Source organism: Pagrus pagrus (genome assembly GCF_965226575.1).
Source record: "Pagrus pagrus genome assembly, chromosome: 20".
Taxonomy (NCBI): Eukaryota; Metazoa; Chordata; class Actinopteri; order Spariformes; family Sparidae; genus Pagrus; species Pagrus pagrus.
The window spans coordinates 5,283,623-5,310,326 of NC_140207.1; the positions used below are offsets into that span (position 1 = coordinate 5,283,623).

The window sequence follows — 26,704 nt, forward strand, 5'->3', positions numbered from 1 at the left end:
TGCTTTGTGGACATTAGCCATGGTGTAAACCTGGACGCAAAGAGCAGATTGCTTCCCTTTGGACGTGCTCGCCTTCCTCTGGTCGGCATGAGCTGAAAACACCTGCTGGAGGCCAAACTTTTGTTGCCATGGCGACTTTTATTGGAGTCATCTACGTGGGAACATTTAATGGAAAGAACGCGTGGTGCCGTGAAAAATAGATTTCCGTTTTGTCTCACTTCTGTCTGCATCTGTGGCCGCGGCATAAAGCAGCACTGCCTCTGTGACGTCTCAACACTCAATGTTTTATCCAGCAAGAACACGAGAGTTGGAGGGTCAGTATTAGTTTGTGATTTCTGAGGTGAGAAGCAAGTAGGACTACTCTGTAAATGAGTTTTCAGCTACTGTGCCCACTGTGCATCAATTAACGTTCAGTCGTGCATCCTATGAAGTCTCCACGAACTCTTGCCTCCTCTCATTTTTTGTTTGATTGGTAAGAATGAGAAGGCTGGCTCAGTATTTCAGCAGGGACAAGCATTTAAAGAATTGGGATTTTACATATAGTAGAGACGAGTCAACTTAAAATTTTGATTTAAAAACAGACGGTTGCAAGACTTCCTTGAAAAACCCGTTTTACTTCTTCCCATGTGCCATTCACAAAAGCCCTTTATCCCCACTCACCCAATTCCTCAGCAGAGGAAATCCAAGGCTGTGAACCGTGGTTGTGAGGATCACAGCTGCGAAAGATCAGGATATCTTTAGGTCAGAGGCAGCCTGCTGCAATCTGCCAAGCTGATATCCTCTCCAGAAGCGTGCAAAGGCAGGTCTGGGTCCAGCTCAGCTTTAATTGGTTCCTTACGCTCACTCTTCATGCAGGTTTCTTAACTCGCAAAGCTTAGAGTTCACCTGCGTGTCAGACGGTGGGGGTTCACAGAGGGTGGTTTTTGAGGATGTGTTTGACAAGTTACATGACAGAACAAACCCTGTGCAGTGTTGGTTAAGCATCGGTTCATAGACTTAACACAAGGTCGCGTCAAATCGGCCGACAACTCCTTGATGAAGCAGGCGTCTGTTCTTGTGTTTGCCAGCGTCGGTCTGTCGTGTGAAACCTGTAGCTGCTGGCCACACAACCATGCTGGGCGTCTGTTGCTGAGTATTGCTGCATACAATATTTATGGATGTTTAGAAGAAACATATTTTACACATTTTATTTATTAAAACTTTCAAGACATGGTGGTTCAGTTGTTGAAGGAAGCCAGAGGCCGTGCTTTTGAATCCACCGTCCGACTGGGTGTCGGTTCAATGGTTGGTTTCCTCCCAGTGTCCCCAACTTAGAAGAATTGAAGTTGGCCCGTAGGTGTTTTGATTGGTTGTAGGTCTACTGTATAGGTTTCGGACCTTCTACCCTAGTTCTGCAGTGTCGAGCTAAACCAGAGTTATTATTTTGTCCACAGTGCACGTCTAATTTAAGACGCAGCTCCCTTTCACATAGGTGTTCAGTAGCTTTTTCTTGTAATCATTGGTCAACGCCGGCTGTATGCTCCAAATAAAATTGATTCTGCTGTGCTCCAGTCTGTCAAGCTGGTATTAAATTGAGAGCTGAGGGAATTGCAAGAACACTACTGCAACTCAACTGAGTTCAGGGTGCATTTTTTTTCACATTTAGACTTTAAAATAGCTGAGATCAGGGTATGGAGAACCACAGCCTCTGCAGTTTTAGACCAACAGTTTTAGACAGGCCAAGCAAAAGGGGTTGTTAAATGTACAATCACACGAAACTGTTCGCTAATTGCAGGCGGTTGTGTATTTGTGGGCAGCGAACATGGCTGTGTGAAAGTTTCAACAAGCCTGGCTGCACAGTCTGCACATACTGCAACAATCCAAGCTAAATGAGGCATTTTTTTTTGTCTTTAAACCTGTGATTTGTGTGTGCAAACATGCCAAATTCAGTTGTGTATAGAGCACCATGCCAGCTTAAGTTGGTGACAAATTGCTAGTGAATGGACGGCAATTTGTTTGTGGTGCGTGTATGTTTACATCCCAAACTCATTTAGAGCCACTAACCAGCAGGCAGTGGGTGATGGATGTTGCCTGCATCCTCTCGAGTGAACACTTTCACTCTAGGTCCTCAAGGTTAAATTCACAATGGTCCGACAAACACAGTAAGCTGTTTTCTTTGTGTATTGGTTGTAGAGAAAGTGTACAACGCTTGGCTTGCTGATAAGCTTACCAGGGGCAGATGGTTCAGCTCTGGACACACGCTGTGTCCTTTCATGCCAGCTCACAGCTCTGATATGGTTCCCCTGTTACTCCAAGCGGGGCTCCTCATGGATTCGGATTATACTTAAGGTCCTAACCACTTAAAAACTCCCACGCAAGTGTGGAAGTGTCTAAAATGTACTGGTTTTCGGGTAATGAAGATTAGCCATGCACAGACATAGTTTCGTCGAAGCTCAATATTTGCCAGCCACAATTGGTATGTCATTGAACACTGACCCATATCTCAAAATCCACAAGAAAGTGTGACTGTGAAAAAAAAGTGTGTAATGTGAAAAATGAGTAGGAGCCCTGTTAAAATACTTGTTAGAGCAAGATGGGCCTCAGTCAGTTGGACTGGATTGGCCATCTGTTATATCAACTGCTGAGAGAAGGCCTACGAAGTCTTGACTACAGAGTGAGCATATATTTGTAACAAGCTGAAAAGCAAAGTAGGTCTCTGTTTTTATTCTAGTTATTCAATAAAAGCATGTTTGTGAAGGCCTGTCGGTGATATGTTTTCCGGGCATATTTTCCCTGCTACAGTAAAAAGGGTTTGTTTGTGTGGGATTCTTCTTAGCATCACATTTTGTAGGTGAGTGTATCAGATTACATAATATAAAAACATTCAGCGCTTGCTGAGTTCAAGAGTCAAGCGGTATGACTCATTTGTCTTTGTCCTTGTTTGTGCAAGTTGGTTAAAGTGCCGGATTTTCAGCTTGGAGAAACTTTCAGGTATTTAATCTCTGAGCCCATGACTCACAATGTGTGAACGGTGTTTTTGTTAAACTTGCACAACAGTTGTTCTCTTCCGACTAACTTTGTGGCTTGCTCCTGCTGATAGTTGCAGCGAATGAAAACAATGAGTCACTGTTGTGATAGTAGTGTTACCTGTGCGGGGCTCAGAGTGACGTCTTTGCCAGAGCTCATGCTTTGAAGTACAACTACGCCGTCTGTGAATCTACCTCTGTGTTGTAGCAGGGGATTGATACACTGATGTTGATGCTCCTCGTATCTTAAAGACAGGCCAACACAACAAATGCTACACCATTGCTCTACCTATGACTCAGTTGTGTGAGTTACAGCAGTGAGAGTTGTGATGATAGGCAATGGGGTGATGCACAGTATGATTCACTATACAATGTCCACGATAACGATGGTGTCCTGATACAGTGATTTTGGGAAAACACCCCAAAAACACGCAGGAGTGCAGGAATTACATATCTAGTGACTGCATTGTGGTGTCAGAATAACAGAAGTTGACATGAACTGAGATGAAACGGTGTATAAAAAAAGTATAAATTAAGTGTATCGATAATTGTATAGTAAGAGGAAGCAATAAGACATATGGCCGTCTCGATATTTTGTCCCACCCCAAATGGACATGACATATTATGACAAAGGGTAGGCTTATGTTCTGTCTGATCCAAGAAAACTTGATTACAGATGAGGTTGAAAAGAAATGCCAGAAAAAATATTGGAAGATAATCAGTTAAAGGATAAGGATTTGGGAGGATATGCGACTGCCTTATCCTGTTTTGAAATGCAGTGTTTTTGGGTAATTGCCATCACTTTTTGCACTCATTTTAATGGGCAGGCTTTAATTCTGTTTGCATGACTCAGGAGTAATACTGAGGTGTAAAAAAACAAAGAATGGAAATTCATTTCTTTGTTTATTTTGTTTTTTGTTTCTTTACACGAATGTAGTTCCCCTTTAAAAGTTCTGCTGGTAAATATACCTAATGTTCCCGGTCTGATTATAGTTTAATCTCCTGATGTGAAATGTCATTTCCCTGTGATTGTGTTGAGGCTTGCTTGGATTGACCTCCAGATCCTGCAATACAAACCACATCAATTCGCACACATGCTTGTACTCTTGTGTCCTGTACTTTCATGTTACTAGTTCTGTAATATCCGGTTGTTTTCTAGGTGTTTGTCCTCTCAGGTTCCTGTGTTCAGTAGATCTAGAAAAAATTGGAAAATTCATTAACCTCCTGACGAAACCAGTATTTTTTCCTCACCAACTAAATAAGTCTTGCTTATTTTTATTCCCATTCCATTACACAACCAGTATACTTACTTGACGATGCAAATCCATTTAATGAAGTGATATTTATAAAAAACATTTTCTGTCCACTGGTTGATAAATTGGATATTCACTTCATTCTGCTAGTGGGAGCGTGTCTCTGGGTGAAGAAGAATAGTAAACAACTGAATGAAAAATGGGGAATGCAGAGCTCCTTAAATTGAAGACAGTCCTGTTGTAAACGGCTATTTTCTTTCTTTCTTTCTTCCAGGAGCACCATCTCCAGCGGGCCATCTCGGCGCAGCAGGTATACGGCGAGAAGCGGGACAACATGGTTATCCCTGTCCCCGAGGCAGAGCGCAACATCACGCACTATGAGTCCCTCTACCCCGGGGAGTTCAAGATGCCAAAGCAGCTTATTCACATACAGCGTGAGTAGCAGGCCGCTTGCAACAGGATTATCCTCTGAGCTGTGTCAGTGGTCTGTGAGCACGTGGTGATGTTGTTGCTGTCTGGATGCACCGGCTGTGTCTGATGGTTTCAGCGGGGTTTACGCTGCTGATCGAGAGATTTGTGTATTTAAGTCCGGGTTTTTGTGGAGCAGTTAGTTATTATTGTGGATGTGATGTCAGTCCAACTGGCTCAGAATTAGCAAGCCTGCTTCTATTTAATCTTTTCAGAATGTTTGTTTACAAAAACTTCCAGGTAGAAAAACCCAGCATGTTATTGTTTAATTCAATTATTGTTACATATCTGATTAGTAACAGCACTATATCTAACGTTAGTCTGGAGACCTGATTTCCCGGCAGGGACAGAAAATCACAGGTCGAGTTTATCCCAAACTAGAAGTTAGTCCAAGATGCTGATGTTGCATAGATGTCAAAAATGCTAGCAAAGCAACACTGTACATAAAGTAAGCACAGCAGAAACTTCAAAAAGGTTGGACCAACGTGTTTAACGATACATCTTGAAATGTTGCAGTTACAGCTGAAAATAACAACAGAAATGAACAGATTTGCCAAGTAAAAATATCTCCAGAACACAAATAAATAGCTTTTTTTCTACCTGGACGTGACTGTTGCTGCTAGCACGGCATCACAGTGATTCGGTCTATAGATGTTGATATAGAAGTCCGATGTGTGGACACTGAAAATCACTTCCTTATGCGGACAATCAAACACAGCAGTGTTGCAGGTTTCATGTGAAAAGGGACATCTGTATGTCTGTCTTGACACGTAATGTGTTACAGTGTTGTCCCGAGAGAGTCCCACAGCAGATGTGTGATATCAGGACATATCTGAAAGTGTTGGAGAAGTCTCCATGAGAAATACAAAAGAGGGGTTATTGGTGGAGAAAGAAACGAGAACCAACAGCATTTGCAGGTGAAATGATAGGGTTGAAACCAAAAAGAAGCGCTGTAGCTGCCTGTTACATCCCTCTGTGCAAAAACTTTCCATACACATCGGTGCACTGTTGCCAGCATCTGGTGAACATAGTCATGTTATTGGTTTCAGTCTGTGTAAGTGTGGTTGATTTTCTGGTTCCTATAATTGCTTTACAAGATCCGTCATCTGGAGAGAATAAGTGAACACGGCGTTAAACGAGAGGCCGGAAGTCACAATGAAGAAGCGTTTTTCAGCAAAAATCCCATTTGTTTGCTGTGCACTGCAGCCATTAGATGAACTCTATTTGCATTAGCAACATGTAAATCAGAGAAACCGCTGCAGCAGAAATTTTCACCATAATCATATATCTGTGTTTCTGTTATCTAACAGCTTAAGTAGGGGGTGGTGAGGGGAATGCTGCATACCTTTCCAGATGCTTCAGGGTTTGACAGGTTAATGTGTTGATTATAGTGCAGCTCTCGTAGTGACAGTGCTGCAAACATACGTTTTTCAGTTTCTTTTTTTTCTCCATGCATTAGTAACAGTAGCTGATGGATTGCAACAGACAGCCACTTCCCCATTTTACCCGACAAATATGTTATTGCGTGGAGAATCTGCAGGCCATGGCTGGCCTGACTGGCCGGACTGACTGGTCGGGCAAAAAAAAAAAAAATGAACCCCCTGGCAGTATTTATGAACAAGTGGCTGATTAAGTTCCCAGCCTGGATACTGGTGTTTGTCCTGAAGCACACTGGTGAAGGCACAGGCATGAGCACAGTGCTTTGTCATGATAAAGTGCTGTGTTAATGTTTTGAATAACATCTTGCAGTAGTTGTCTGAAGCAGGCGCCTGCATTTCATACCCCGTGGTTTGTGTTTATTGACATTGCCTGAGAGGAACCGCTGCCAAATACAAATGACTCTGCATTATAAGGTCATGACATGGCTAAATTTCACTTGCTCTTGAAACACGCTTCTACACTTTATAAAGTGTAGATTTTCTTTTTGCAGAGTCATCAAATATGTCTATTTAATAATAAGCCATCGAGGTCATGCACAGTGTGTTTTATAGAAGTGATGTTGTGTCTACTGCAGGCAGTCTTGCCTTTGAACAAGTGTGTCTGTCTGTCCAATAACCAACTCCTCTCCCTCTCACAGCTTTCAGTTTGGATACAGAGCAGCCAGACTACGACCTAGATTCCGAGGATGAGACGTTTGTGAATAAGCTGAAGAAGAAAATGGAAATCACAGCCCTGCAGTTTGAAGAAATGATAGACCGACTGGAGAAAGGCAGTGGGCAGCAGGTATTTGTCAGCTTCTGTGGGGAAAAATGTTGGCTCGCATGGTATTTACACAAACACCACTCTGGCTGTGCTTCACACAGAGGAAATAAGCCCGCTAAGTCACATTGTGCTTTACTCTGTGCTTCTTATCCTGTTTTTCAGAGGTGAGTCATTGCATTAGTCCTTGGTTTCTTAAAAGTTATTGAAAGCATGGAGTTATTGTCATCTCTGACTAACATGTAGGCTACTTAAATTCATACACCTGTAATACTTAGAAATGTGAATTCTGAGATATGCCTGAAGGCAACAACACTCCTCCTCTCCACCACACTGATGCAAGCCAAACAGGGTTTTTTTGTCATGTTTTTAGCTGTTTAAAACTATTGCTTTCTGTGTGGTTTATCTTCATTTTGCATGCAGCAAATGAACACTTGATACATTTGCCGTGGCTCTGCACTGACCAGGTCTCTCTTGTGTTGCTCTGCAGCTCGTCAGTCTCCAGGAAGCCAAACTGCTGCTGAAGGAGGACGACGAGCTGATCAAGGAGGTTTTTGACTACTGGAGCCGCAAGAGGAAAACCTGCAAGGGCGGCTCCCTCATCCCCAACGTCAAGCAGGAGAAGAGGGATGGCTCTAGCACCAGCGACCCCTATGTGGCCTTCCGCCGACGGACGGAGAAGATGCAGACCAGGAAGGTAGGAGTCTAAAGCCAAATGAAGAAGTTGTCCTTTATCTTAAAGGGCGAGGGTTTGTTTTAACCTGGGAACTGTTGTGGTAGTAGTACTATTAGTAGCAGTAGCAGTAGTAGTAGTAGTACCCCCAAGTCAAGTCAGAAGTTTTGAAAACACTTGAAAGCCTCAGTAACTCGATGTCTGAAAAAGTTTCGGTGTAAATGGGAACACTTGTGACTCTGTCTGAATGATCATTGTTCCATTTTCAGAACCGAAAGAACGACGAGGCGTCGTATGAGAAGATGCTGAAGCTGCGCCGAGACCTGAGCCGAGCTGTCACCATCCTGGAGATGATCAAGAGGAGGGAGAAGAGCAAGAGGGAACTGCTGCATCTCACACTGGAGATTGTGGAGAAGAGGTACGAAGTCTTTCTTTCCTGCCTTGTGAAATTGGCCCGGAGAGAGTTTGACAGTGGTTGTTATCATTGTCAGCACTGAACCGACTGCCTTGTTAGGCAAGTAGCTGCTATAAGACGGCTTTTTCGCAGGGATTTATGATGGAGTAGTATGATCATTGCATGCTTTGCTTATCTGATTAAATGCCAATGTTCATGAACAGATACATTTTTTGGATAGCAGTTTATTTTTGCAGCTGTGCTCTTGCTCTGTCTCTCCAGGAATGTTTTTGGATGGTTTCTCATAAGGTTTTAAAGCAGTAATTGTTAAGTGCCCAGAAGCTGAGAAAGGCGACTGTGTCGAACTTTTTTGTGGTGTTGGATGGCTTATGTGATTAACCCACATGTTTGATTAGGCTTTTGTTTACTCATCAAGCTGAGAGTCCGAGTAGAGGCCATTAGGACACCAGATTGATAGTATGAACTTGTCGGCCACATATTTCCTGCAAAGTCAGGCTTCACTGCTCATGTTAATTGGGGGCACGGTTATGTACTCTGTTTTGCATGCATTATCAATTTTAGAGTTCACCCTGTTTATTCAGTAATGTCAGGAGCAAATTAGCTCATTGACTTCTCCGTGGCTGCCGGGATCTTTTTTCTACACTGGACAATATGTCTTTTCTTATTTTGTGTTTTTTTTTTCTTTTCCAAGCTCCACTTTGAATCATTCGCTCTTCCCCCCAGTGGAGCCTTTGCGATCCATCTAAACATGACATCCGAACGGAATGAATTTGCTCTGAAAGTAGCTGTCAGAGTGAGCTTAAATTGGACCCTTCTCCTTGAAGTGCTTTTGATTTGTAGTGACATTTCAATTTCCTCTTGTTATCCCGGCCTGGTTTCTGCCCGCGCATCAAAGCCAGTGTTCACTCCCAGATTGGACCACTCTATTCTCAGTAGATAGCTTCTCGGGCCCACTTCATGATATTATGTTGGCGTAGAGTGACCCAGGTGTTCTCAGGGGTGTGTGTAGTCTGACAGTTGTGTGTTTTGGGCTCTTCCTATGCACTGAAGTTGAGGTTTGTTTGCGTGTTGGCCGCAGCTGTATGCTGTGCAGACAATTGAGCATTAATTAGCAGTCCTGTTGCTGAATATTGCAGTATAGTTTACATGTTTCTCCATATTTCATATTTTGTCGGACATGTTGTTCATGTAAATCTGACATGTATAAGACCCTTTAGATAAACTTATAGATACAACTAACAATTACTTTCATTATCGATTAATTTGCCAGTTATTGTGATCGGGTAATAAAAAAATAGATTCTTTAGTCTAACCAACGGTCCAAAGACTCTTCATTTACTGTCAGAAATGGCAAAGAAAAGCAGAAGATCATATTTACTTCTCATATTTAAGAAGCTGGAAATAATTATCAAAATAGTTGGCAATTAATTTTCTGTCGGTCGACTAATTCACATCTCAATTAATCCCTGCACGTCTACTATCTTAATTATTAGTATAAGTATATCATTAGTATAAATCTTAATTTAAAACTTAATGAAGTGCTTATGAGATCCTTGATTGAACTTTTAATTTGTAGGTCACATGTTGGAATTCCCCTGATAATGTATTTTTCTTAGTGTTAGCTATACTTATACTACAGGGACATGTTTCTATGAATTCATTACACTTTGCAATGATCTGATTCGATTTCAGCAGTGCCACCTTTTCAGGCTCACCAACCCTTTCTGTCTTTCCTTCAGGAATGCGATGCCGGACTTTGGCAGCGAGGTGATGGCGGAGGCACTTGCGCAGCGAGCTCTGGTGAAGCCCGTCTACACCATCCCCATCATTCCCCTGTCCAGCAGCAACCAGTACAGACACCAGGACCACTTGGACATGAAGGACTACAAGAAAGTAAGTCCGTCTTCAATTTACAACACGCTGGCTTCCTCCTCCCTCTAATGTCAGGAACAGAATGGAAAGTGATTTCCATCCGTTCTGGCTCTTGATGAGTGTGGGTGTTGGAACAGAATGTCTGCACAAGTATCAGAAAATGTTCTTGACTTTTCATTTGTCCTTGAGTCAATTCACACTGAAGCGAGGAGCTGTATAATGCCGTAAACTGTACTTTATTTTGAACACTGGCTCTATTGAGACCTTGAGGTGGTCATTGTTGAAAAGGTACATAATGACAGCTTTAGTTGTTAGCCATTGACATTTGTCACAGACTTTGGTCAGCGATCACTCTATTCATGCCTGGTAATGTCATAGCGGCGGTAGGGTAGGTTATATGCTTTATGTGCTGGTTCCTTCAAACTTAAAGCATTTAATTTAAAGCACAGTTGCCATATGCTTTGATAATGTCACACTTCATTACACAGCGCTGTTGTGAACTCCCTGTCACCTCTTCTCATTATAACTCCATTAGCTCCAGTGTCCAACAACCCTCCCCCCTGCCCTGCAGGGACACAACTATTTCCCCCTTTTTTCCGCTCACTTTTCCTCGACCAGCTGGTTGACTTTTCCCCTTTGTTTACGGACGCTCATTTTCGGTTTAACTCTGCCCCCCTCCTCCCTCATGACTCTAACCCTCACTTCTTCCATTGATTTGACACAGCAGTTCTCCACCGTAGAGTCCCTGCCTCTCTGTTTGCTTTGTCCCCCACGACTAAGGCCTGAATAGGATCTGACTAATCCTAGTAGAGTTGGAGTCTGTTCAGACAGGGAGGGGTCGTCCCACTGGGGAAGTTGGGGTGAGCGGTGGCACGGGTCGGATTGAGGAGGAGGAGGAGGAGGAGGAGGGGGGCAGCCATCTGGCTAGGCAGCGGCATCTGGCACATGCTGCCATCTGCATATCAATGCCTATTTTACTCACTGTTGTTTCTACACACTCGTCGCCTGCGTGTAGACCACCAGCACTACACTATCACAGCAGACAGTATTGCCTTGCATCTTGGAATGCCTTTTTATTTTGCAGACTGTAGTATAAACATTGAGCGCTGTTTCCCTCCCCTCTCTGCAGCCGGAGAAGACGGAGGCAGTACGAACCAAAAGGAAATATGAAAAGAAACCCAAGATCCCTCCCCTGTCAGCACCTCAACATTCAGGGCCCTCGGTGTTTAATCCCAAGGACCTCAACCAGTACGACTTCCCCAGCTCAGACGAAGAACCCTTCTCACAGGTAACATGATTTAATATCACATGAGTGGGAGGTGATTTGATTTGGTTTCAACACAATTCCCAGATGGATTGTAATATTAATAATGAAGGAAGGAAAGATCCAAGCTGAGCCAATATTGACTTCTTTAGCAGCTCTAAAAATCATGCTTTGCTGGTTATAATACTGACTGTCAGGTGTATAAAGGGTATGTTTTGAAGCCCTCAGCTCTTCACTTGCTTAATATAGTTTTTATGTTATAGATCCATTCAGGTTCCTCAGAGGCAGAAGAGGAGAATGACCCAGATGGCTGCTATGCGTTCAGGAGGAAGGCTGGCTGTCAGTACTACGCCGTGAGTGCCCTCCTGTGACTCCTATGCTTCTATTTATAGTGCCAACAGCAGGCTGGTCCGTCTGGCTGCGCTGGCTGTTAGTCTTCCACACTCTGCTGGACAGAACAATACAGCAACAAAGACATGCCATTTTCTTTTCTGATTTATTTCTTGGCAATCGGTTTTAATTGTGACATCCTCTTTCCCCCCCTGTTTTCTCTCTCTCTCTCTCTGTGTCCTCTTCATCTTCCCACAGTCTCGTCCGGACCAGAGTGGCAACTGGCCCTGGGTAAGCCCGTCGGAGGGCGGGCTCGGCGACCCACGTTTCCGCTACTGTCTGACCTCGCTGAACATGCCACGGCGCTGCATAGGTTTGGCGCGGCGCCGCGTGGGCAGAGGGGGCAGGTGAGTTCAGTCTGGCTGTTCGGTTTCCTCACACATGCTGATTCTTCTGGTAAAAATGGCAGTGGATTGTTTCCACGTCTTCAAAATTTGGTTAAATCAGAAAATGCCTGTCTTCATATTTTGTTGGGGTTTTTTAACCACCCTCTGATGTGTGATATGATCAACTTGTTGCCCAGGTACTGTGTGCATTTATCATATTCATGATCTCCCTAAGTTGAGAAATTCAGTAAAGAAAATGAAGTCAGAAAATTGTGAAATGAAATGTGTGTAGGAATGCTGCCAGTACCAGCCCTGCGCAGGGGAAACTCAGCCAAGTGTTGGCTGTAGCTGCTGAGGTTGTTTACCATACCAGCTCTTTGGCAGGTTACCAGCCATCACTTGGCAGCACATTCTTTTATAAATATCAAGCTGGCTGCTAAAATGATGAACATGACAGTCTCATTTTGGGATTCACCTGCCACCGTGGCCTGTAGACAAATCAGAAAACTTAGCTTCTGCTGAGTTTCAACAGCAACATGTCCTGCAGCTCACACTGATATCTCCTCCGTAATTACACAGACGATTGAATAAAACACAAGCTGGAGGAGTCAGCCAGCGGCTTCCACAGAGCCGGGTGTTGTCGAGGAGACCGACTGTGTTAGGCGGTATCTGTTTCACAGACGCACATGAGATTGGCAATGTTCTGTTTCTGTCTGCAATCAACCTTATCGTCAGCCCCGAGGGAGACTGAAGGACCAGTGTGTCTGTCTTCTTCAGTATGATGTGTGCTTATGATGGGAATACTTGATTGTGTTAGAAAATATGGAGCTTAGTGCGTTTGTTTGGCCTGCAGGGACTGAATGTTAGTCAGTTCGTTTGTTGTTACTTCCAACGTCCAGAGCTATCTCAACAGAGATTTCTGTGTAATGAAGTACAGCTGCACAATTTTCAATTTGACTACATTTAAAAATGTCAGCGTACAGTTTTGATTGATGACCTTGCTCTGGCACCAGCCACAGACCAACGAAAAAATGTTTAATCCCACTGGTGATAAGACTCTAGAGTAGCTAAGATAGCTAAAACGATGGCTCGTTTTCTGGACTTTAATAAGCATCACAGCCTCGTGAAGCTGCTGCACGCCTGTAAACTTTGAGTCTTGTTCCATTACATAAGCTTTCTACTCTGCTCAAGGCACAACTGCATATTTTTCCCCTTTTTCTGTGCAATACCAGGCTCTGTATTTGGAGCTGGCCCGCTGGACGTTGTAATTACGTGAGCGGTATGCGAGGAATAGCCACAGTTGTGCAACACTCACGGATGTTGATGTTGTAATGTACTGATAATGACTACAGCATGTTTTTACAAGTCATCTGACCTCGGATGACTTGTGTTTACCACTTGTGGTGATTTATTGTAATGATTTTTGCGTTTGTTTCAGGATCTTGTTGGACAGAGCGCACGCAGATCTCGACAGCATCTGTCAGAGCCTGGACTCTGACCCGGAGCCCGAACCACTCGCCTCACCACTTCCAAGTTCTCCGCTCCGCAACTCCAACGCCAGTACCTCAGAAACCAATACCTCGGATCCAACCAGCTCCTCCCACCTTCCCTCCTCTTCATCATCCCTGTCGCCATCTTCACAAACACCTATGGACCTCAGCCAGATTCTTTTGAACATTAAGTCTAGCCGTTGGAGGCACTTCAGACCACGGACGCTATCCCATCACCCCTTGGGTGGAGACTTGTCTCGCAGAGGATTTAGGGATTTTAGCCGGACAGTGTCGGGACTAACCCGGACCCTGTCTGGAGGAGCCAGCACCCAGAACCGCACCGGCCCAGCCCCCACGCCTGTCAATGGTGAGTCAGTCGTTTCCTCTGTCGTGCTGCTGCTCGGTGTTTTCTTTTGCATCCTTAATATTGTATGTCTTAAAATTGTACAGCTTCATTGTTTAATTGCTTTGTTGAATTGTAAGTGAAGGCTTCTCGGCATCACAAGGAGCAATTTTAATATAGTTTTGATAGGCTGTCATTCTACAAGGTTATTTCTGTGAGTTAGTTTAGCCTGATCGCTCTTTGTGCACTCTGTGCTGTAATTAAAGGAGCAGTTTAATTCAGTCTGAGCTTCAGTCAGTCAACTTGCCTTCAGTTCATTTCACAATTGTTATGAGATCTCTCGCCTCATCTCTTTGAATCGAGGTAGTTCGTCTTGGCGTGTGGTCCAACAGATTTTTTGTGTCTCCAAGTTTTAGATTGGTCGTATTTGTCATGGTGGTTTTAGACTGTTTGGGTTGTCTTTTAGTCGTAGTGTGTTTAGTTTTATGTGCACTTGTATTTATAATAACATCCTGATCTTGTAATCATTATCTATTCCTTCTGTACGCTCATCCTGATAATCTGTAACTCATAGTTATGCTGCCAAGACGGTCTTAAAAAGGTGTCTTGACTAACAACAGTTAAGTCTTCCCGGCTAACGTTGAGGTTGTAGTTGTGTGACATGGCTTTTATATAATAGCCTGATTATAACCAGAGGTATTTAAGGTGTCTTTTGGAGCTTTCTTGAAAGCAAAGTTATTTTTCCATTCAGTGTTTCTTACCAAAACACACTGTGTGTATCCTTAAGGTCTTAAACAAGCGAAGACTATGTTTCTGCATTGATTGTATCCATGCGTGCTATCCTTCAGGCCACTTTGTCTTTGCTGGAACATTGCTGTGGTTGTCAGCATTATTGGTGTTAGTGGTGTTCGGGCATACTCTGATTACATCACTTGCCCACCACCCTGACCATCACTTTGCTTTCAATTAATCAATAAATCAATAGTTGGTTGGGTGACGGATGCTATTACTACAAAGTAAAAGTGTCTGCTCGGTACAGCGGCAGTGCCAAGGAGCAGGAGTCACATTTCACTTATCACGTGACCAGATTAAGGATAGTTGACCTGCAAGATGATGGTGGAGGATTTGTTGTCTGAGTGAAAAGCAAAAGTGCTTATTTGGCAATATTTTGGATTTAAACCCAATGCATATAAGGAATCTGCGTTCAGCTAACAGGGACCGCCGCTCCTTCTTGTTCCATTACTCCCACAAACTGTACAAAGCTTCTCCCTGATATATTTCAAACTTATCCGCCGTTAACAATTGACCATTGTTTGTTTTCTCCATTGTCACATTTTTGATGTATGATGGCTGTGAGCGCTATGGAGCAGCGGTCGGGCTCTACCGCAGGAATTTGTATCACACCGCCTGTGACAAGTTCATGTATGTCCTTGTGTGTGTCCTCAATGAAAACAAAACTAGGATCCACTTGTAAAAATGGTGGTCAAAGTGCTCAAGGGAGCTTTAATACCTTGGTAGAAGTGGTGTGTCAAAATGTCTTTGTGTGACAAATCTCTGTTGTCCCATGGGACGTATTGTCAAGTCGCCCAAACCCTATAGAAGCTTAATGAATATTAACGACAGCCTCTGCTTGTCAAGTATATAGAGAGAGCGTTAAACGCTCAGTCAGATGGCGTGGCAGGACGGGCTGCCTGCTTTGACCGTTAGATCGTCTCTGACAGACTTCAGCTCTTCATCTCTCAGTACAGAAAACAAAAAGAGACAGAGCTGCCTTTGTGGCGAGCACAGGGAGGGATGTAATTGAAAAATGTCTCCATGCATAAAATGATGTGCGGTGCCGTCGTTTAATTGATTTTGTGCATGTGAATATTCAACGGCGAGAAAAACTAAAGCCAGACTCAAAAGGCAGCTCGTTGTTGTTTAGTCGAGGCTTGCTGCCGTTTGTTGTGTAACACATTTTGATGAGGCACCTCAAAGGTAGAGCGCTCTGCTCCAGCCTGCACTCCCCTGCTGCTGCTGCTGCTAAATCACATGAACTTTCTGCTTCCCTCTCTGCACATTATAATACATTAATTCCTGCTCCTGTGGCTTGGGGAGGGGGGGGGAGTCAATTAGAAATAGTTCGTTATAAATAGATTCATGAGACGTGCTGGAGTGGGTCTGGGCTGGTGGCTGCAGAGAGGGACACGCTCCGGATCACCGCAGAATGTCAAGCAAATTACAAGGGATGTGAAATCATTCTCACCTACCTCAACCTCTAACTTATCCATCCTTGGTCAAGCTTAGGGTGAAACAAGATCTGACTTTGTTCAGAGTTAATTTGTTGCGCTGATGAAGTGGATTCTTGTGGAGTATGTCAAGAATTTGTTTGTGTTTGCACCCTAAACCCTCCAATTGTGTCTTTGTGGCAACTGCTTGCAGTATAAATAATCCCCCGCCGCAGTGATTGTTCAGACGTACCGCTAATTGAATGCTGATAAAAAATCTTGAGAACTCGATACAAGCTGACGTCCTGCTGAAGGTTTAAATGAAGTGTATAAGAAGCAGAAGAGAGCTCATTTAGTCTCTGTCTGTATGTTTCCTCCTTGTGATCGATGTCTTTATTTGGTGAAATAATAAATAGCTGCCACCTCGAGGGTTATTTCAGTAATTAAAGTGAAGTGAAGTTGAAGAAAAGATGTAATTTGTTGTGGAGTGTGCCCACAGCGTGGAGTCGTTAGTGGGGCATTGCCTTGTTTTGGCTGTTTTCTAGACTGAGCCATTTATCTGGGGTCTAATCTCAGCACACTCTGATCCAGGAATTCAGTATTTTTCTGCCTTTTTCAGGGGACTTCTAGCTTTTGTTAGTCCTTGTTTATGTTGTCGACAGTTGCCCTTTACTTTGTTGAGCAATTGGGAAAAAAATAATAGTTAGTACTGTGAAATTTGTGGCAGCGGTGTTAATTTTCTGTGAGTTGCTGTATTTATTTCAGTCGTGCTGTTCTTATTTGTGTTTTCTTGGCTCTGCTTCCCCAGTGTATCTAGCAGGCTCACTGTTTCAAGCCTCTGAGGCTGTTACAGACAGGTGATGCAGAGACAAAGTCCCTAATAGACCCTCAAATTTATATTTTAGAAATCTTCAGTGGTGACCAAATGGTTAGAGAAGCATGCTTGTGAGCAGCGGAGGACTGTTGGTTCAGTTCCCCTACCCTGTGAGGTAGGAAAAGGGATCTGCTCAGTGGTCAGCAGTGGCTGTACTGAGCAGCTTCCAGGTGCGAAATTTGTGAGGAGAATTTGCTGCTTTTGTCGTTGATGATATTAAATGAAGAGTCGTTGGGTTTTGGACTGTAGGTTGGACGAGTCATCGATTAGTTAATCGGGCAGGAGTTATCATTTGTTGCAGCCCCACATGACTTAATTGCTCGAACAGAACTGACGAGACCTGGCTGTTTCTGAAATATTGCCTTCATAGGAAATGCTACACCCATACTGTTTGGTTCCAGCTCACCTTTCTGTCTGACACAATGCTGTCTGGTTACACACTGTCTCGACCACTGAGATATGTTCGAGCTCACGCCACAGGTAAGAATACCTTGTGGCATTTGCATTGTTCTGTTCTGCAAGTGAGAGCTGTACAACAGGCCTCAGGAGTGTACACCGCTGTGTGTGTGTTTGACTTGTGTCTGATAAGCCTTCAGACTGGACCGCCTAGCTTTCATTTTCCTTACCTTGAACCCTGCAGCAACACGCCCACATCCACTAGACCCTTGTGTTGTCGTGCCACAGAGCTCTCGCTGTCTGAAAGCCCACTGAGGCATCACTTTTGTGTACACACACTCAGACTGTGACTGTTATTGTAATTGACAAGCATCCTTGCAGCACACAGGAGCGATAGATGCATGATGAGTTCTTTTAAAGTTTAATTTCACTTCCATCATTGAATGGAGGGGATTGATTGTCCCGTCTGAAAAAAGCTGTCAGCCTCACAAATGCTGCATTTTAATGTTGATGAGTTTAATATTTCAGACGCTTTTTCCTCCTGACAAAGAAAAGATTTCTCTAAAGAGAAACTGAATCTTTTTCATTTCAGTTGAAAAGCTAAAATTAAAGGAAAAATTACACTCCTCCGTGTGCATCCTGCTCTGTATAAGTTAGAAGCAAAGGAGACCCAAGTTCTGGTTCTAACCGGTGCATCTTCCCCTTCCTGTCCACAGTGTTCACGGCAGAGCAGTACCAGCAGCACCAGGAGCAGCTGGCCCTGATGCAGAAGCAGCAGCTGGAGCAGAGCCAACAGCAGCAACAAGCCAACAACTCTGCAACAACCACCAACACACAGGTCAGTGAGGACGGACACACAGCGCAGAGCCTCTGCTACACCTGGGTGTGTTGTAAAACTTTATTTACATGACAGAGAGGAAGGTTAATCACCTCATCCTGCTCAGAATCAGATTTGAGATTGACCTGCTTTAACTTCACTACCTGAGCTGTTTTTTTAAGTTAATGCCATTGTGTGTAAATGTGCTTTAATGACTAAATGGATATAAATCGGAGCAGCCAGACTCGTCCCGATATGGAAATCATTTACAGTTGAAGGTCAGTTCACCCATCCTTTAGGAAATGGGACAAATTCTCATTCCCACGAGCAGTATTAATGCCACTGGCTGAGATCCTGTTTGGCAGCAGAAGAGGTTTGAGCGGTTTCATACGTTCAAGCCGAGCGGTCAAGTCTCTGGCACAAACCCACGTGTTTTCTCCCCGGTCTCCATTCAGGCGCTCGCGTCCAAGACGTTGGACCAGGCCAGCGCCCAGTTTGCTGCTTCGGCCCTCGTCACCACGGACCAGCTGCTGGCCTTCAAGTCCAAAGAGGAGCTGGTGCTGGCAAGTGGAGTCAACGGGGTCCTGGCGGGTGCAGGTGAGACTTAAACAATTAAGAGCAAATTGGTTGTCGGTCTAAGTTCTGAGTAGAGAAGGGAAGAGCCACTGCTGTCCGCCAAGTTTTGTACTGTGGGGGGGGGCTGCCTCACGAGGGGTCACCATATAATGAAAGGACCGAGAAAGGAAAATATCTCTGCTTCACTTTCTCTTATTTTTGCTTTTTCTTGAGAAATACCGCATACTTGTGCCTCTCGAGGCCTCTAAAAATCATTCCACTGAAACAAACACTGGAGGAAAATCACTCTTTGGCCCAACTGCTCGCAGCTCAAGTTCCCGTTAAGGGCTTACATTGTGTTGAAGGGTCACAAGTAGGCGTAGCTTCAAAATCTGTTATTGTCCCAATGACTGCTAATCAATTCTGAGGAAATTTGGCAATTTCATTCCACTAATCTCTTAATCAGTTACCCTTTACCCCTCTCCCTCATGTATGTAAATGTTGGTGGAAAGAAAGTGACGAAGACTTTGCAGAATACAGTGCAGTTATTACAACAACATCATTACCAACAGTCTTTAAACGTTACAGTAGGGTTGCATCAACACCTCACTGTCAGTGTCAACAAGACTGAACATTATACGCTTCACGCAGATGTGATTTATTGCACGGCTGTTGTGCTAGATTGCATTAGATTGTGCAGGGACTCCTCATAAAGTGGTTTATTATCATTGAATCTGGTAAAATCTGGAAATCAAGCCAACAATATCAGTGTAAGTGTGAGATACTACATTCAGAGCCCTGTGATGTAGAGCTGCTCCATGAGATGATGTCAAACATTTGAGTTTGTGAGGATCTTTAATGTGAGGATTTGCTGATTTCCTGAAGGAGAGGATGATCAAGTTGTCATGAAAACAACCTGCAGATGAATCGATGATGAAAATAATGGTTAGGTGCAGCCTTACTGTGGTGTTCTTGTTGCTTTCCGCCTGTTTAACGAGCGCTCTTCTCCGTCCACCAGGTGTTTTCAAAGGCTTGCACCTCTCCAGCACCACAGCAGCCCTTCACCAGACCAACCAGTCGACACACACTACCACCTCCGTGGCCCCGACTTTCCTCCAGCCCTCCTCCAACTCGGCCACCCCTTCGCCCGCCAACGCCGTCCCCACCTCCCTCGCCTCGGCCCCCAGCGCCCACGCAGCGGCAGCGCTGGGGATCCTGGGATGCGGCCCCGCCAACGCCACCCCCGCCACCACTCAGGTCCTCATCGGGAACAACATCTGTCTAAGCGTGCCGTCGGCCGCCAGCCTGGCCGCTGGACGCCACATTCCCCGGACCCTCGGCAACGTGCCACCCTCTGCCTTAAAGCTGTCCGCCACCACCAACATGCAGATGCCCAAAGTCTCCGGAGCATCTTCCATGGACCTGGGCTCAAGGTGCGGCTTCGTTACACAAGTACAGGAGTAATACTACACACCTTTTATCGGGACATGTTTAATAAGACAAATAGTAACGTTCCTAGGCTTGATTCATGCATTATTCTCTGAAAAATCAATTAAAAAGTTAAAGAATGTGAGGGAAAAAAAGGGAGAAACATTTCTGGATGTGTCCTTTTATCCAAAACCAGCACCAAAAGTTAATTGGGTCTATTCTGGCTGAGACTGTTCAGTAGTTTTTGTGTAATCCTGCTGACAAACCAACCCACCACGGCCCAAAACATAATCTCCTTGGTGGACATAATTATGCTCAAATGAAAGTGTTTTCTTACTTTCGAGCCGTCAACTAGTCCAAGTATAAACTTCCAAATGTCAGAAAATTAGTCATTAGGAACATCCCTGGTGTTAATGCTAAACTAAGCTAATTATCTCCTGGCGGTGTCTCCACATAGCATACAGTCACATAAGTGGTGTGAATCTTCTCACTTCAACTTTTTCCTCGGCATCGTTCCCGCATCGTCGTTCTGAGATCTCTAAAAAGAAAAACGACAACAGCACAGACGTGCTGATCCCGCATCAGTGTGAAGTCGATCAAAACAGATATTTAGCCCCAGAGGCTTTAATTAGTTTACTGAAGCTACAGAGTTGAAGCCTCCACACGGTAGTTTGATTCCTTATGGCAACGTCTTGAATAACGCCTCCATGTTCTGACACAGAAGTCACATCAATAAAGAGAAAACAAGAACGTATACGTGTAAGTATTCAGCCCCAGAAAGAGAGAGCGTTTCGTTGTAACAGTATCAGATCACATTTATGTAATGTTTGTTTCTGGGTAAGCAGCAGCAATCCCTGGTTTAAGTGTTCAGTTGGACTCATCTAAACGTTGCCAACGCTGCGTCTGCCAGAGATAATGCAGCCGAGAATAAATCTGCCTGGAAGAAAAAGCTGAAATAACGTGACGTCAGAGCTCTTCATTATTCACACCGACAGGAAATCTGTTAACGGAGATGTAGGACAGTGAGAGATGCAGTTCGGACGAACTAAAGCAGAACGTGAATGACTTCTCTCCTCTCCTCCGCAGGGATAATCACGACGAAGACAAGCCAGCACTGAACAGTATAGCAGACAACACAGTGGCCATGGAGGTGACGTAGTAGCGGTGCAGTGAAGAGTCCACTCTTTAGGTGCTGTGCATCGTAGCATCGGGAATGCAAAAGGGACAGCAGGACTCTGACGCAGACTGACAGAACGACGAGGGGCCGCGGCCGCTCGCTTGCAATTCTCATCTCTCATACTTTTTAAAATCCCTTTTTCTTTTCGTTTTGTTCTTTTCTTTTGTTACTGTTAAAAAGTACAAGATCGACATCTGTAAATTATGAATATGGCAAAATTAGTATCTGTACAGTAACTACATATTTGTAATATCCCCCTTGTATATATTACTTGAATACAGAACTGTCCATTTGTGATGTTTTGCACTTGGGAGTCAAACTTAAAGGAAAAAAAAGTAAAGCCAAGTAACTTGTGGCGAGTGTGAGAGATGTGGGAGTTGTATAGACAAGAGTTTTATCACATCATGTGCATGGTGCGGAGCCTGCTGTTTTTATCTATTTATTGTGCTGTGTTTACAGTTTTTTTGTTTTGTTTTTGGTTTGTTTTGTTTTTTTATTTGTACACTGTACCTTCGTTGGTTCCTGTGCTGTAGTAAATGTTAGGTAGCTACGGACTCCTGGGTATTTTTGTATATTGTGAACACAAAGCAGGTTCCCTCCCCCCCAACACGCGTTTATTTTGGGTCCCTGTGCTTCTCTCTGTGGATCATGTGAAAATCAATGGTGACATACATACAGACCAGGAGAGCCAGGAGGAGGAGGAGGAGGAGGAGGAGGAGGATGAAGTGGAGGAGGCGGCGGCGGCGGTGTGTTGGCAGGTGACTGTGGTTCACTTGGAGAGAGGCGCTCCTCTCTTCCTGGGAACTTCCATCAACATTGTCCCAAACACAAGTAACAAAACAGGGATGAAGTCTCTTCCCAGAAGCCTCTGCTGCTTCTGATTAAAGCACTATTTTTTGTGATGTTTTTGTTTTCGTTCATGGTTTTGATAAATATCAATGCTGCTTTTGTATTTTGTTTGTTTTTTTTAAAGGGGTAATTCTTCATTTTCATGCAAGCAGAGTCCCCTTTTATATTTGTTTTATCCCACAAAACATTTTTGTAAAACAAAAAATCAGTTATTTTTGTATTTTCCTTTTTTGTTCTTGTGGTAAACTTGATTGTAAGCTTTTCGTTTATTGAAAGACTTCATTCTTTTGTTCATTTGTTACTTGGTCATGCATAGGTGATAAGGGAGGCGAATGGGCAGTAATCGCTGTACGTGTTTCATCATTCCAGTTTTTAATAACAAAAAATGCTAACGAGGGGGGACGGAGGGGTTGCGGGGAAAACGGCCCGTTTTCTTCCCCTCGCCTCCCCTTTTTTCTTTATTTTCGTTTTTTCTTTGAAAAAAGAATCTCCAGACGGCTGCAAGGCCAAAAACCACAAGTATTGGGTGCCTTCCTTTGGGGAATTTTATGTACTCTCTTCTGTGAAGAGTTAGGCACAAAGGCAGCATTACTTAGTAGTGCTTCTCGTCTTTGTCTGAATCTGAATGCCCAGTCCAATGGCAGGATGTATCCATGAGGTTTACTTGTCCCACCTGGAGGCTGAAAAGACTAAAAAAAAAAATGTGACAGAACTCTCACTAAAATAAGACAATAAAGCCCAGGGCATTAAATGTGAATTGTTTTTGGACTCATGTGTCTTTAATATGTGTGTGTGTTTGTTTGTGCGTGCGTGCAAAAGTCTGAATAAACAGGAACTGAAAAATGAGGAAGTTAAACCCGTTAAAAGATAAAAACCAAACTGTAACTTTGAGTACAGAACTACAAATTATCTTTATTATGGTTTATCTTGATACGCTAAGTGTGAGATAAGAAGATACCACTCCAACACCACTGCAGAGATGGTCTCTATAACACTGGGCTGTCTACAGTAGAAAGATGCACATTATTTTCCGAATTGGTGCTAAAAGACGAAACGCTCCTGTTGATGGGTGATATACGAGTTGGATGGTGCTTTGTTTTGGCTTGTCCGCTCTCAAGCAGGAACAAATGGCAGCCTGCTCATAAAATGTATCATATTCCAGCCGAACAGTGCTAAAATGTTTCTGAGAACATCTGAGGCAAGAAATATGCAATTCAATAACAGAATCTTGATTTACACAAAGTCAGCAGTTGTTTAGCTGAGCTTAGCTAAACAACAGTTGGAAGCAGAGTGAAAAAAGCTTGCTGGCTAGCCCAGGACATGACCTCTGTAGAGGCACAACTTGGTTTTTCTACTTCAGTTTTTTATGTGTAAGGAAATTATTTGTGAGCTTTGGAGGTGCTAGCAGACAGACTGTCTTTCCTTTGGACGGAGCCGGGCGAGCTGCTTCACCCCGTCCCAGTCTTTGTGCTTCATACACTCAAAGAAATGTAAAAGGTTACAGTTGTTGCGTGTTGCTCCCATGTTTTAAAAGTTGAAGTAAAAGATTAAAGACTTTTTAACGCGCCAGAATAAATATTTCTCTCTGATTTTTAGCACAGGTTTGTTCAAATCCACTCACCTGACAGGTGTAGCATATCAAGATGCTGATTAAACAGCACTGATTGGTGCACAGGTGTGTTTTGGACTCACGACCGCTCTAACGTGCAGCTATACCTTGAAAAAAGACGTTTATTAGACACATCCTCACAACATGAGGTGATGTTGGCGGATGAATGACATGACAACAGACCTCAGGGTGTCGTCATGTTATCTCTGCATTCAAATTGGCATCAATAAAACGCACGTCTGCCGTACCATCACCCCATCAACGACGAGGGCCACCACCTTCCATCGCCATCCAAGGTCAGCAATTTCCCCCTCAAGTCTTAACTGCAGTCAGGTAAAGACCCTGGTGAGCTTCCCTGAGACACCTGTGCATCTTGACATGCCAAAGCAACCTGTCTGTGTGCATAAAATAAAGTCTTTAATCGTTTACTTGTGAAAAAACAAGCGAGCAGAAACTGTTGAGTTTATTTGGCCTACAGACACGAGGGAGGTTTTCTAACTCTTGGCATGAAAGTGAAGCAGAGGGAAACAAAATCAACCCACCGGCACCTTTTAAAGCTCACTGACCAGAAGATCGTATCTCGTTTATTTACTTCCTAACAACGATAATGTAATTGCAACAATAACCACTTGATTACATGGGGTTACGTGTGGGAGTTGACTCTTGGCCGGGGCCCGGTTACTTCCTGGAACCTCATCGTCACGGTGAGATTGCCAGGCAAGTCATTTCACTCGGCCACAAAGGAAACAGTCACCGTGAAAACCGTTTACACCGTGTTAAATGTCATTAAAAGAAAACATCCACTCGCCTCTGTTGTCGAGGGGTGGAGGCAGACGTTTCAGAGACAAGATCTCAACCAGTAAAAAGTAGAAAATATATTTATTCTCCTCAACTCTCACACTCAACAGTTTGTTCTGCCTCAGTGTCTCAGGAGGAAAAAAAACCTCACAGACACAGATATCCTGTCGCAACTCGACTGTAGAGATATCGCTTTCTCATCAGAGGCCAAATTACTCCCAAAGTTTTTCAATTTAGCCCCGCTGGAGCGCCGCTGGAGCTTTATTCAGCCGCAGATTATTTATGCTGCAGGAGAGAGATCAGTCAGCAACGGAGACAACTGGCCCACCTCACACACCGACTCTGCAGGGTGGGCGGTAACCCTGCTTTCTCATTACCAAAGTGAGCGATTTTTAGTGCAGACCTGAAATAAACTTGTTTTTCTCATCACCTTTTCGGGGCGTTAACAGTAGCTGTGTGGCTGAAATAAATCACTGATGACGTCTGGGGAAGATAGCTGCAGTTGTAGCTCATATCTTGGAAATTTCTCATTAAATTCGCTACACATTTCTCTTTTTTTTTCACTCAAAATGACTTATGAGCGTGCAAAAAAAGGGCGTGCAGCTTCTTTCTCTTACTCTCAGCTGTAGTCTGTAATGGGAGCTCAGCATGTGTGAGGGTTAATATCCACTCCACTGCTGCAGACCAGAGGGGGACCAGGTTTTGGGTTTTTTTCCCCCCACTGTTGATTAATTCGTCTTCTCACGCCACGTTCTTATGGAAGTTCTTTTTGGACTTTAATATCCCGCAGAAGACAAGCCACAAATGTCGACCATGGTCCACAAAAGAAAAATAAATCTCTGAATGTATTTGTTATTTGTATTGTATGAAGTCATTTTAAAAGTCACAACAAATTTAACATAAAATGGTAAATGTCATTGTTTTGATTTCTATTGTCTGAAGTCGGAAAAAAGTCGGAACACTCACATAAAGATGTTAAATGGCAGAAGTTACAAAATGTTACATAAAAATGGTGTCGTTTTTTCATTCGTATTGTGTAAAGTCGTAAAAAGTCCCCAAAAATCACACAAAATGGTAAATGTCTTTTTTTTTAATTTAGTTTTGTTTAAAGTGGTAAAAAAAATCACAAAGAATTTGACATAAAAAGTTACATGTCAAAAAAAAGTAAGAAAACATTTCACAAAAAAGTAGGTTATTTTTTTAATTTACGTTGTGTAAAGTCGTAAAAAGTACAAAAAAAATAACATAAAAATGGTAAATGTCATTTTTCTATCAAGAAACCTCCTTTCATCTCTGTTTTTACAAACATTCTCACCACAACAATACATGTGAAGTCATATTGAAGCATTTGAAGGTCTGTTTCCACATGCAGATGGTTTATGTATGATTAATTGCTTCCCCCCGTGTGTTGGCCACATGACGTTGTAACTTCCCTTCCCTATTTGTTTATTCAACTTTATCCCATTTGTATCGCAGAGGATGTGTCATAAAATAACGTGGACTTTACACAACACAAATTTAAAAAGAAAAACATGGTTGTGGATGCCAGTGAACTTTTTGTGGCTCGTGGTTAACCCTTGTGAATCGTCTTCTGAGGGTTACAAATAGTAAAGTCCCCAAAAAACTTCCATACACTCACCAGGAAAGTTTCATTCTGACATGGATGTTTACTGAAAAAGAGTCTGAGCACATTCCTCTGCACCCGTGAAGCATTTGGGACACGTCGGGAGATCTAAAGGCGTGACAGGCGTGGCAGCGTCACAAACACGGTGCAGCTGTTGGTCACCACTGGATCAGATGTCGTGTTGAGGGTGGTGATTGGGCGGGCGGAGGTCCAGGCCTGTTAACACGGCTCACACGCTGGTTGTCCCCGCGGTCTCAGACAGCAGGTGCGAGGCCGGAGGCGGCGGTTCAGGCGGTGGTGACTGACGGTCTGTTTCTGTGAAAGGTGACTCCGCTTTCCAAGTAATCAAGAACAGGAAATGACATGCGCGCTTAATTAAAAAGTCAGAGCGAGGTTAACAGAATTTACACTGTCAGTTCAACAGGTTTAATCTGTTCTCTCTCTGGTCTGCTGCTTGGAGAGTACTGGCGCCGCTGCAGTGGCGTTGGTTGTGGCCCCGACTTCTCTCTGCAGTGTTTGAAGTGTGGTGACACTCAGACCTTCAGCAAAGGAAATGAGTCACACAGGCTGCGGACAGCGAGGTGCACAGCAGTGGCAGCATTGTACAAGTGCTGTCTCTCTAACAGCAGTTCAGAGGAACTTGAGGGTGAGGGGCTGCTGAGGGGGCTGTTA

At 43.7% G+C, this 26,704-nt stretch overlaps 1 protein-coding gene across 2 annotated transcripts in view; it reads left to right on the forward strand.

Annotated features, from left to right (window-relative positions):
- The window catches only part of epc1a (enhancer of polycomb homolog 1 a), a 29,280-nt gene extending 6,522 nt beyond the window's left edge, over positions 1–22,758 (forward strand). For both annotated transcript variants that reach the window (XM_084341064.1, XM_084341063.1), the window contains 13 exons: positions 4,533–4,692; positions 6,804–6,949; positions 7,416–7,622; positions 7,868–8,016; positions 9,753–9,906; positions 11,015–11,173; positions 11,413–11,502; positions 11,738–11,886; positions 13,304–13,722; positions 17,892–18,013; positions 18,448–18,589; positions 19,566–19,980; positions 21,062–22,758. In XM_084341064.1, the coding sequence (XP_084197190.1) occupies positions 4,593–4,692; positions 6,804–6,949; positions 7,416–7,622; positions 7,868–8,016; positions 9,753–9,906; positions 11,015–11,173; positions 11,413–11,502; positions 11,738–11,886; positions 13,304–13,722; positions 17,892–18,013; positions 18,448–18,589; positions 19,566–19,980; positions 21,062–21,134 (2,325 nt within the window). In that variant the 5' untranslated portion in view covers positions 4,533–4,592 and the 3' untranslated portion in view covers positions 21,135–22,758. The remainder of the gene's footprint in view (positions 1–4,532; positions 4,693–6,803; positions 6,950–7,415; positions 7,623–7,867; positions 8,017–9,752; positions 9,907–11,014; positions 11,174–11,412; positions 11,503–11,737; positions 11,887–13,303; positions 13,723–17,891; positions 18,014–18,447; positions 18,590–19,565; positions 19,981–21,061) is intronic.
- The last annotated feature ends 3,946 nt before the right edge of the window (positions 22,759–26,704 follow it).